At 39.4% G+C, this 12,662-nt stretch overlaps 1 protein-coding gene and 1 long non-coding RNA gene across 2 annotated transcripts; one reads left to right on the top strand and one right to left on the bottom strand.

The window, feature by feature from the left end:
* Positions 1-2: 2 nt before the first annotated feature.
* On the top strand, positions 3-1,271 carry LOC130702337 (uncharacterized). The gene is made up of 3 exons (XR_009004293.2): positions 3-385; positions 449-911; positions 996-1,271. It is a non-coding gene; the product is annotated as an uncharacterized LOC130702337 (long non-coding RNA).
* A 1,697-nt stretch (positions 1,272-2,968) lies between these two features.
* LOC130702418 (anaphase-promoting complex subunit 15-like) lies at positions 2,969-3,689 on the bottom strand. Its single transcript, XM_057524095.2, has 4 exons — positions 3,553-3,689; positions 3,424-3,473; positions 3,243-3,302; positions 2,969-3,161 (listed from the first exon to the last, which is right to left on the bottom strand). The coding sequence occupies exons 1-4, from the start codon at positions 3,623-3,625 to the stop codon at positions 2,982-2,984; spliced, it is 363 nt and encodes a 120-aa protein (XP_057380078.1). The 5' UTR covers positions 3,626-3,689; the 3' UTR covers positions 2,969-2,981.
* Positions 3,690-12,662: the final 8,973 nt, after the last annotated feature.

The following is a 12,662-nucleotide window of genomic DNA, read 5'->3' as shown; positions in this document are numbered from 1 at the left end:
TGATTGTGCTGTAAGAAATATTTCCTGCAAAATTCACAGTTTTCGCGAATTTCTACGAATTCGAAATGGCACTTGTTTCGAAATTTAAGAAAATAGCCACTATCTGAAGCGAGCAAAGTTCGAAGACTTCTTTCCGATGGGAGGTTTTGTCTAACACAAACCTCTGCAGTATTTTTACCACGTGATCAACGAGGCCGCACCTTTTGATTTTGACTTTTAAATTTCCTTTACAGCACGAGGTGTGGAGACATTCACATTCACCAGGTGAAATCGGTTGTGGCCTTGGGTTACTTGGGAACCTCTGTCATTGAAGAGGGTACAGAGTACTCTTCTTTTATGTCTATTTTCATTATTCAAAAAAGCTTAGCTTTCTGGAGTGAATCGGGTAATGTTTAGTGGATATAACAAATTGTGATAACTGATGTGCTTTAAAATTTCGAATCTATAGCTTTTTGTAGCAAATCATGCAAAGGCTCGGCCTGCTGCGTCCTTTTTTTCGGATGGCCAGGCCGTCTCTCCAATGTCTCCAGTGAAATACAAATTTTTCATATCCCTTCCAACAGCAAAAAAAACAAACAGCGGCTGCCCTAATCACTCGTCAGAACGCCAGACTAGTAAGGCTCAGCACCACGTCAATTTGGCAGTGTTTTGAATTTCGATGCGGCACTGTGGCGTTTGGATGAACCTCGTTTCTGTCCCATGGACCTACCCGAAAACTGAACGATCGGTTACTACCGGGATGCGTACTTACGACGCGGTTCGGTTTGGTATAAAATACCCGGCGAAACCGATAGGCCCACCACAACGTAGAAAACAGGCGGATAGAGGGCGTCAAGTAAAAGAAAATGAAAAAAATTTTGCCAATGAAAATTTTTCCAAAATTTTTATAAAAGCGGATAGTTCTCATAAAGGTATTTTCCTTTTATCTAAATTTATGAATTTAAGCGTATAGTTTTCTCGATAATAATTATTTAAATTTCATATGTTGCCTGGAGGAGGGGAAACAACGGAAAATTGAAGAATTTCGGCTCTTCGTTTAGGCAATGTTTTCGTTTTTCTTTTTCTTAATATAACTATTATATTCTCTTAACACCAATAATGCTAATTTTAATATTAAAATGTAATATTTATAATTGTAGTCTCTGCTCTGAGGCTTGTGCAAAAACCAAACATACTGGCACGACAATCGTAACTATTGCAATAAGTATTGAGCTGCGCTAACGAAAAAAAAAGAAACGCATTTTGGTAAATTAAAAGATAACCGAAAATAATAAAATTATTTGAAAAATAATAGGCATTTTGTTACTCGAATAAGCCTAAAAACATATAGCAAATGATTATTACAACATTCAGCATCACCAATGACAGCAACACCTGAATTTTAGTACAATCCCCGCCTGCCATTTCCCCTATGTGATTCACGAACTGAACTCAACTGTAAAGTTCAGTCTCTTTCGGCCTCTTTCGGCCGGTTCTCTCTTCGGGCAAAAAGCTCTCCCATTAGCTCGGCATCGATCGCTAATGCCATCTGTGTGGACAGAAGGGATGTAGACCTGTGTTCGGTCCACCAATAATTTCACTCCGGTTGTGTCATCAAGATTTAATAGCTAATTTAACTCTGGTTAACCTTTACGGGGTAAACTCACTGGTAGGGCATCAGGCTCTCTCTTTTGAATTTAACTTAAACTACCATTTTCAAAATGTGGTTGTATTCGTTCAATAGGCTCTAGATACCTTGGAAAACAGGTCGTATTCGGGATCACCCTATCGCACTGGTAATAATCGATCGATTATGCTTATGTATGCTGTCGATTACTCGTACTCGACGTGTGAATCCCGGATGTGCAGCCTGAACGGAAACCCTGCGTCGTGTGGGGGAAAAACCAAGAGACCCCGTACCCCAAAGAGCTCCATCCCAGAAAGTAATTACCTCCAGTGGTTAACAGTTTCACATTTATTTCCCTAGCTTTGATAAAGCAAGACTTACAAATGAAGCCGAAAATAACGTTAGAAAAACTAACAAAGGTTATTATGTTCCGAAATTTAATACAAGTCTTATTATGACTTGAGTTTGACAAATGGGATGTGTTCTTCTTTTATCTCAGCAGAATTTGGATGGCAAACGAAAGCGAGAAAAATTTATGATCCATTTTGTAAAACTGTAGCTACGGCTTATAATATGCGCATACCACCCCAAAGGAATCCAGTGAAAAATGTGAGCTGTTTTCGGATTTTTTTTTCTCCCTTTTGTAATCCTCTTTTGCGGTTAGAGGCATGTTTACTTTATAGGCGGTTTTTTTTACAGTATTTGTTTCTTGAAGATCTTTCGTTTTGTTTTATAAATTCCAATTCGGTTATCAAGCTTCAACGGTGTTTTCATGTCAAATACGTGTGTACATGGGTGCAGCGTTTACTCTTCCCAACATTTAAAATAACAGTCCTACTGGTGATTCGTACCCAAACAAGAACACGAAAAATATTAGTTAGTGTGAATAAACATGAACTCGATCGTAACCTTTTGCTGCAATAACAAAGAAAACACGAACCAAATCGTCAAGCAAATCGCTTCAGTGGTTGTATCAAAATGATCCGAAACGGCGTTAAGAAAGAAATACAAGACAGCAAAAAAGTTTCCTTTCCTTACGTTAAATACCTGCTTATAACTAGATGAAACTCATACAATCAAGAAGAAAAACTCGAGTTAAGCAGCGTTTCTCCGTAAATCATTTTAAACTTAGAGATAATTGTTATTACGATTTGTTATTATTGTTATTAAAGTTTTAAAGAAACGAAAGATATTATTTGACAAGACTATTTCCCACTGTAATTGCATATTTTCACTTAAACAGTGACAGTTTTTTTTAAACTTTCAAACAGTTCCCCATTCTTTAATTGAAATGGAGTCATTTGGACAGCTTGCTTTCTAATTGACCATTTAATTTTAATGAAACATGCAACTCTAATGCACTTTGCTTGACTTTTTATTCACTTAGATCCATAGTAAGGTTGGCAAGTCTAGGTGGACCTTCACCAAGGTCACGATTAAAGTTTGGCCCATTGGCAGTAAAGGAGTCTATATCACTGTCTTCTGCTTCACGACTTTCGCTGTCATCATCTTCATGTTCCTCCTCATCTTCTTCATCTTCATCTTCTTCTACAGGCTGTACATGCCAAAAATAAAAACAAATATAAGACTAAAAACAAAAGAAGAATATGACAAATTGATTATAAAAAAGAGAAACCTCTGACGAAGTCTTTCCAATAGGCAACATATCATTGTTCTTCGTAGCTACTGAGTTCAGCTGCATGGTATTTTAACATAATAAAGAAAAACAATTATAAAACGAAGTTCACCAACCACATGTACAGATCTGAAGGCAATTTCATGACTATCACGAAATACAAAGGGAAAAGCATCCATACCCACATTTGGTGTTCTTGCTCCAACTGGGTCAATTCGTTTTCCTCATCAACTATTAACAAGGAAACATTAAAACTGGAATGATTCCCAGCTTTTTAAATTCTATTTTTAAATAGTTTGTCATTGTTTACTTGGTTTATCTGCTTGAAACCACGACGGACTGGCATTTCGAGGCACAAGATTTGGAAAGAACGAAAAAGCCATCTGTCAGTATAAAAGGCGAAAATTGGGTTTATATGGCAATCCGTTTTACCAAAAAAAAAAAATTTCGGCCTTTTTTTTTCTTTTTTACAGCTATGGCCATCTAGCGGCCAGATTTCTATTTAATTTTTTAAATACAACTTTACGCATTCTAACCATATAAATATATAATTTTTTAAATTAAGAATTTTATTTGATTAAAATATAACTATACAATAATTATTTTGTTATATTCGACTTACCAGACTTAACTATTATTACTATTAACTATTAACTTTCCATTTTGTACTGCAGCAAATATAATGAATGCAAATATAATGCAAATATAATGAATGGTGCAGCCCGTGCCCCCCACATACCAAAAGCAAGGAAGCAATGAGAGCGGCAAAGGCTCGTATTCGTCCGACAAAGAAATGGGCGGCGTCAGGGCTAATGGATTCTTCAATGGTGTCGGTGGCGGAGGAGCTATATCGGTAGTTAATCCGGTAGCTCTTCACAGGTATCTATCATGTGCGTCACGGCTTCTCTTTCTCTGGTCTTCGTCCATTCTTTTGACTTTTGTTTTATTTCTGGCTTTTTCAGTATTTTTTACACGACACCCCTTTTCATTTGTTTTTTTTTCTCTGTTTTTCGTTTGGTTCACTTACGGTTCGCAAATCTTTCGGGTTCGTGGGATCGTGCACTAGTGGTCAGAAACAAATCCAAAGCGGCTCAGACCATTGTAGCGGCCATCAACCAGGCGGCTGGAGCGCGAAAAACTCCTCGACGATCAACAATGGGAGATGATGAATCCCCGGAGCCTACCATACCTACCAGATCGGCCAAATTCGTTGATCGTTGCGTCACAAAAATTAAAACTTTGATCAATAAGTGAATGCGTAAACACTCGGCTATAGAGACACAGTGAATTGTATCATTTTGTACTTCGTCTTGGAGGGGGGGGGGGGGAGGGGATAGAGCAGTCGGTATTTTTTTGAAAAATACCTTTGGCGAGTGCTACACCGAGTTCGAGTGTCTTTCACTTGTTTCGAACGTCCCGAATGATTGATTATCATTCAGGCAGCTCTTATCTCTATAACAAACACACTTCCCGCAGCGCACCAGTGAAAATTTGATTGTTTCTTCTGCATCACGTGTTCTCGGTTGTTTGGCTGTTTTCTTTCTTTCTCTTTTAAGCAATGGTTTCGACTGGAACTGTCAAGTTCCGACCTAAAAACGGAAATAACGGCCGACTGAAGGAAGAACGAAGAAAAGCGAAAACAATACGTTTATTGTTTTGAAATAATTTCACCGTGTCGTCCTTCATGTTTCTTTAATTTATTGTATGTGCATTATAACCGTGTGCCTTGGTTTATGTGTATGATGATTTATGTCGATGATAATCACGTGCCTTTGCGTATATAATTCTGCGGCTGCCGTGGGCTGCTGCCATACATTTGATATAGGGGAGGTAGGGCGCAATTGGAACACGCGGCAATTGAAACAAAAATTCTACCACTTAAAGTATGCAAGAGATTTCGTTTAAAAAATTTGAACTAACAGGAATTAGGATTCTATATTTTTAGAAAAAATTGGAGGCTTTAGACTCCAAAAGTTGTTGAAAAAAAACAAAAACCATTTAAATAATGAGTAAACGCCATCGGTTTTTAAAAAAGAGAAATGGATATAATCCGACGCTCTTACGCAATACATTGCCTACCGGATTGGAGGCTCATCGTTCCCCTTGGAACAAGGTAAATGGAATAGGACTATTTCTAAGGAGAAGTAGTTTTTTTTTGTTTCAAGTAATACCGGTAACGCAGGATACCACTGAAGATCAGTCAAAACCAGGTCAAAACCTTTCAGCTCGTCAGCTATATGTGCGGTCCTGGCACAGTGGCTATCGTCATACCTTGATAGTTAGTTAGCTCGTGTTCGATTCTCACCACCCCCAATAAACCTTCCCTTCCTAAAAAATATCAACTCAAAAAACAGGAAAAACAATAATCACTCGTGCGTAAGGGATTGCTAGGCAATCCGTGAAGCTGGTACAGATACGCCAGTCGCATTTAAAGCTACCAAAATCGTCAGCTGAACTCCCCTTATGTTTCTTTCGTTTTGATGGACCACGTGCTTTTTCTAGCCAAAGAAATTTTGAATAGGAACGATAATTAAGATATAAAGCTACATTATGGTTAAAGAACAGTATCGGGAAACTGATGTTATCAGGAAGATGTAAGTTACAAATTTTCAACCACCTTTAGTTTCCATAAAATTTTGAACTAGAAGTTGTATTTGAGATCAGGAAAAACTCGATATATATCTAACTTGTTCTTACAACTGTAGAGCCAAAGTAAGCTTTGGAATTGCGAGCCCTCAGCAAAAACAAAAGCAAGCCCATATGCAAGTTGTAGCACAAAATTTGTACAATCGTGATTCTTCCCGAACACCTGTGCAATATGGAATGCTCGATAGACGAATGGTACATTAATACCCCATAAATTCAAATCATGTATCATATTTTACATCACTTCTTTCCTAGGGATGAGTGTTAAAGATGCCAAATGTGCACTGTTAGTTTTAGTTAACGGTTTTCGTACGGAAAAATGGTCTGAAAGCGGTGGACAAGGGACGCATGCTTTAACCGACGAAAATCGACGGTACGTTTCCGAAAACGAAAATCGTCGTTTTTTTCCGACGATTTTCGGTAAGTTGCTTTGACGAAAATCGTTAGAAAATACCATCGAAATTGGCATAATTGGCGAAATTGGAATAATTTTTATTTGAAATTAAAAATGCACCCATTACCTTCCAGAAACCCTCCTATCCACCCCTTTTATTTCGAAATATTTAAAATAATTATGGTAGCCCTCAATTTAAAATAAACAAAAATAACACAAAGATTTTCAGCTAATGTTTATTCGCCGAATGTATACATAAATTTATTTAACAATAAATATTCGAAATGAAAAATGATATGAATTGACAATTGCGGGACCTGGAAACGGGTGACGTTCCAGTAATTCTTCAGACAGACCCAGTTCGCTTCCTAAAGCTCTTACTTCATCTTTATGGAAGTCTATCTAGAAAAATTTTGAAAAGAATAAAAATCTTGTTAGAATGCCATAACGCAGGAAACACCTTAATATCATTACCTTGAAGAAGTTCTAATATAAGGCCGCGAAGGCACAACTGACGAACCATTTCGAAATCGTTATGAGTCGTTATGGCATCATCGCGCGAAGAATCCATATGCGAAGCTGACTCAAATTAAATGAGCCTCAAAGTACCTGTAATATTTTCATAAATATTGAAATTAAATATTAGGTGATATGATGCACTAAAAAAAACAAGGGAAGGTTAATACTGTTAAAAATTAATACAAACGTTGCCGCTTCTATCTTTATCCAGAAATTTTTTTAAAATTACGTTTTTGGCAACACAGCAATATATGTGTGTGTGTGATAAAGAATAAAGAAAAGTGAAAGAGTCAACGCGTCTTTTTGTTTAACAGGTTATGGGCCCAGGATTTAACGCTCTCCAGTTAATCTCGACAAATTGATCGCAAACATGTCAAGCTTTTCTTTTAAAGATGTCAGCCACATCACCAGATTTAATGGAAGCAACTTCACAATGTGGAAGTATCGCCTTAGCCTTGTGCTTGAAAGTCAAAAATTGTGCGATGTTGTCCTCGGGAAAACTAAAATTCCACACGAGGTCAAGAATGAGGCAGGAGATGTCACCAACACAGCAGAAATTACTGCATGGTATGAAAAAGATATTGTTGTTCGTAATTACATTTCAGCTACTGTAGAAGATTCGATTAACGAGATGGTAATGAATTGCAAGACGTCTCATGAAATGTGGGTTCGATTGTTGGCACAGCACCAAAAGAATTCAGCTGAAAATCTTCTACTAGTACAGCAACAGTTTTTCGACTACAAATATGTAGAAGGTAATAGCATCATGGCACACATTGCAGCCATCGAGGCCATGGCCACCCAATTAAAGGACATGGGAGCTCCGGTGGACAACCAAGTAATTGATAAAATCCTAACAACTTTACCACCGAGCTATCGCCATTTTTTTTCCGCCTGGGACAGCGTTCCCATTGAAGACCAAACAATTGCCACCCTAACGGCTCGACTTTTAAAAGAAGAAACCATAAGCAAAATCCATGGTGGTTCCGAAGAAACAAATGCAGCCTTTTTTGCTCGTCAGTCCATACCCAGTCGCCTAAATAATCCAGCCACAAAGAAGAACAAGTGGGTAGACCATATCTGTGAGTATTGCAAGAAAGTGGGCCATGGCGAAAAAGTCTGTCGTAAAAAACATCGAGATGAAGAAATTGCATCAGCCGTGTCTGCAGCTTTGAATGAAAAAACAACACCGTCAGCTTATGTAGCTCGATCGACCAAACAACACGAACAGTCAAATTTGGATGACAATTTCTGTTTAATGTCTTTCGCCTATTTTTCGCATCGCAGGAAGACCGACTGGTATGCAGACTCAGGTTGCACGTCTCACATGAGTGACCAACGTTGTTTCTTCATTTCCTTTCGACAAATCAACCCAACCCATTGGTCAATCAAGGGAATCGGTTCTGACAGCCAACCACTGCAAGCCGTTGGAATGGGCGATATACCAATTAAAGTTCGTCTGAACAATCAATGGAAAAAAGGAATTATCAGAGATGTCCTGTTCGTCCCTGGGCTCGGAGCAAACTTGTTCTCTATCGGAGCAGCAGCAGATCTTGGTTTTGATGCCTTGTTCACTGCCACAAACGTAAGCATATCCAAAAACGGCGAAGAAAAGCTGATAGGAACACGAGCAGATAAGAGGCTTTACCATCTTGAGATGTTGGCAGAAACATCATCGCCAAACCAGCTTTTAACTGAATTCGCTTTAACTGCAAGTCCGCCCTCAATTGAAACATGGCATCAGAGGCTTGGGCATATTAACTACGGAACAGTAAGAACAATGGCTAGCGGCGAACAGGTGACGGGACTCACAATGGGTGACACCTCTATTCCAGCACCCTGCGCAGGATGCGCGTATGGTAAGAGTCATCGCCTACCTTTTCCAAAAAATGGCCGCACTAGAGCTAAGACTATAGGAGAGCTTGTCCATTCAGATGTATGTGGACCAATGAGCGTTGCAACACCTTCAGGTTCAAGATATTTTGTTGCCTTCAAGGATGACTACAGCGGTTTCCGAGTCGTGTATTTCATGAAAAACAAATCTGAAACTCGAGAACATTTTGAAAACTACCTCCATCGACAAAAAAGTGAGACTGGACACGACATAAAGGTACTGCGTTCAGACAATGGTGGTGAATACCTAAATAATGATTTTAAGCAATATCTCGTGAAACATGATGTCATGCATCAGACGAGCGCTCCTAGGACTCCCGAGCAAAATGGCGTCGCTGAAAAAGACAATAGGACTATAATGGAAGCTGCGAGAAGCCTTCTGTATGCAAATACTATTCCCCTGGAGCTCTGGGCTGAGGCCGTACATTGTGCTGTGTATGTACTGAACAGGTCGCTGACATCCACCGTAGATACAACTCCTTTTGAGAAATGGTATGAAAGAAAACCCGATTTGTCACACCTTAGAGTTTTTGGATCAATCGCCTATGTTCACATTCCTGATCAAACCAGGCACAAGCTTGAGGCGAAAGCTGAAAAGACCATTTTTGTTGGTTACAATGAAAGACAAAAAGCCTACAGATTCTGGAACCCGTGCACGCGTAAGCTGAAAGTCAGTCGTGACGTCATTTTTGCAGAAGAAATCGCTGTTGGAACAAACGATGATGAACCACAAACAACGGCAGTGCCTCAATCTGTAGAACAAATCAACGCCAAGCACTCTGATGATCCAAATGAGCAAAGTGAAGAGCAACAATCTACACCCGTACTAGTCAATAACAGAAACGGAACAGATGCCGCAACAAATCAGCCTAGCGAAGGTGCTCGACGGTCTGCTAGAGATAGATTCATACCAAAATGGATGGAGAATGGGGAATGGATCATTGATGAAGAACCAGAAGAGCAATTCGAGGAGGAGCCACAAACTAACGCACTTTTCGGTGCTCAAGAATCACAAGTGCCACGAAAAGAACCTGTGTCTTATGAAGAAGCAGTCTGCGGAAAGGACAATCACGTCTGGATTACTGCAATGCAAGAAGAATATGATTCTCTGATGGCTAACAGTACATGGAATTTGGTTCCACGACCAACTAACCGAAAGCCCATCAAAAATCGTTGGGTATTCAAAATCAAACAAAGTGAAGATGGGTTTCAGCACTACAAAGCGCGCCTTGTAGCCAAAGGCTTAACACAAAAGCCGGGAATTGACTATGGTGAAACTTTTGCTCCAGTTATGAAGCACGATTCCCTTCGGGCAGTGTTATCAATCATTGCATCCAAGGATCTTGAAGTTATTCAAATAGATGCAAAAACAGCTTTCCTTAATGGTGTACTGACCGAAGAACTATACATGGAGCAGCCACAAGGTTTTGTCACGGAAGGATCTGAAGAACTCGTCTGTCGCCTGAACAAAAGTATTTACGGATTAAAACAAGCCTCGCGAACTTGGAATCAGATGCTCACAAACTGTATGGTAGCCAACGGTCTTAAACAAAGCGAAGCAGACCCTTGTATCTTTTATGAACTGGACGGTCCGTTTTTTACCGTGGTAGCAATTTGGGTTGATGATGGCCTGCTCGCGAGCAACGAGAGAAACAAACTGACCAGACTCGTGAAGCATCTTCAACATCAATTCGAGATGAAAATCAGCCTGGCCACACGTTTTGTTGGTTTAGAAATCACACGAGATCGTTCTAAGCGAACCCTTTTTCTGTCACAACGTGAGCACCACAAAAAGGTACTAGAGAGATTCGGAATGGCAGAATGTCATCCAAAGAGCACACCAGCAGACCCGCATACCTGCCTCACCAAAACGATGAGTCCTTCAAATAAAGAGCAGGAAGATGAAATGAAGGCGGTCCCTTATCGTGAAGCAGTAGGTGCCCTGTTATATGCTGCAGTCACAACAAGACCCGACATATCCTACGCCGTTGGCCAAGTGGCCCGTTTTTGTGACCGACCAGGACCAGCCCATTGGAAAGCTGTCAATTGATCTTGGCCTATTTAAAGGGGACAGTTGAATACGGTTTGGTTTTAGGGAGCACACCAACAAACCTAGTAGCATACACAGACTCAGACTATGCGCGTTGTCCTGATACCCGCAGATCAGTCACTGGCTACATTTTAACTTTGGGCCACGGTTCAGTTGCTTGGTGCAGTCAAAAACAGCCGATTGTGGCAACATCAACGACCCAGGCGGAATACATTGCTGCCTGCGAAGCAACTAAAGAAACGGTATGGATCAGGAATCTGCTCGCAAACATCGGTTTCCCTCAACAACAGCCAACCGAACTCAAATGCGACAACCAGAGCGCAATCAAATTGGTTTTTAACCCGGAATTTCATAAGCGGACCAAGCATATAGACGTGCGCTATCATTACATCCGTGAGCAACAGGAGAACTCGGTTATCAATGCAACATATGTGGAAACAAGTCAGCAGCTAGCCGATATTTTAACAAAACCATTGCCGGCCCCAAGGTTCGCGGAGTTAAGAGAGAAGATCGGAGTCAATAAGCGGCCTTCCACTGCATCGTTTGAGGGAGGGTGTTAAAAATTAATACAAACGTTGCCGCTTCTATCTTTATCCAGAAATTTTTTTAAATTACGTTTTTGGCAACACAGCAATATATGTGCGTAGTTATTACGCCCCTTTTTTTAGTGTGTGTGCCTCAGTGCTTCTGTACGTTTCAACCACGTTAATCCTGATATGTGTGTGTGTGATAAAGAATAAAGAAAAGTGAAAGAGTCAACGCGTCTTTTTGTTTAACAAATACCTTGTCCCAGAAGTAGATTATCCCAAGTGAGGTTTAAATCATTGCGTTCTATGTGCCACTTCATGGACTTCCACAATAACAGAGTGAAGATCAATACTTGCTGTACTCAGGAGTTCTCAGTATATCAAGTAGTTTTTTTTAACGTGAACATGCTTCACTCCAGGTAGAATGGCCCATGATGCTAATTTCTTAAGGAATGACATCCTGCATCTGACCATCTTGTTTTTGAAAAATGACGTTGCTTACAAACGTGAAATAAACTTTAAGAAAAAGCTGTACCTTAACGTTTTCGCTGGATGCCGCTGGACAAGCGTTGTACACTTTTCGCAATAAGACCTATAACGTTTGAAAACAAAATATTACATGAGTTTTCTATTTATATAATGTTAATTTACCTCTAGTTTACTTTTAAAAAATTAAGTACAACACAGATATTCCTAAAAAATATCCCGAAAACTAGAGCACAAAAAGATCGTTATCGACTTAACTAAACGACAAGGAAGACCGAGAACAAACAACAAAGGGTGACGCTTTGCTTTAACGTTGCCAATTTGCGAAATTCGCGTAATTGCCATTTTTTAAATTTTATCTGCTTTGTAGCAGACCAAAATAAGCTGGAGGTTTTGGGGAAGGAAATAGGGGGATTGGGGATGTCTAATAAAGGGCTTTGAGTTGCTTTGCGGGATATCTATGATTGCATTATTTTTTTATTGCATTGCACAAAATTTATACTTCCTGCAAATGTACAAATTGTGAGATTTCCTATTTGACATCTGTAAATTTCAAAGACGATGGGACGGGGTAAGAGCGTGGTGAGTAGGGTTGGAATTAGCCTACAATACTTATTCATTGTTCTGAATTATATCTAACGATTATATTTTATATCGAGCAGATTTTATAGCGAACTAAATTGGTTAGGTAATATGTTAGGTAAATATATATTTAAGATAAAGGTATTCTACGTTTCTTTTAAGAAACTTAACTTAATTATTTTTAAGGAGGCTTTTTGGATGACATGGCTATTTATTTGGTCTAAATAACCAACAAAACCAAATTTGAAACAAAAGATTTTAGCTTACAATTGATTTCAGTTGATACGTGCCAGATTGGTTAGAGATCAGGCTCTAATCACAAA

The sequence above is a fragment of the Daphnia carinata genome, chromosome 6 (assembly GCF_022539665.2).
Source record: "Daphnia carinata strain CSIRO-1 chromosome 6, CSIRO_AGI_Dcar_HiC_V3, whole genome shotgun sequence".
In the NCBI taxonomy this organism is placed as follows: Eukaryota; Metazoa; Arthropoda; class Branchiopoda; order Diplostraca; family Daphniidae; genus Daphnia; species Daphnia carinata.
Note: the sequence above shows the minus strand (reverse complement) of the source record. Positions and strands in the feature narration are given on the sequence as shown.

What these genes read in the sequence shown, in the direction of transcription:
- LOC130702418 (XM_057524095.2), bottom strand. Translation starts at nt 3,625, where the DNA reads ATGGCTTTTTCGTTCTTTCCAAATCTTGTGCCTCGAAATGCCAGTCCG. An exon ending in AGCAAGAACACCAAATGTGG is followed by an intron (nt 3,303 to 3,423) that starts GTATGGATGCTT and finishes AATACCATGCAG; the next exon opens with CTGAACTCAGTAGCTACGAA. An exon ending in TTGGAAAGACTTCGTCAGAG is followed by an intron (nt 3,162 to 3,242) that starts GTTTCTCTTTTT and finishes TGGCATGTACAG; the next exon opens with CCTGTAGAAGAAGATGAAGA.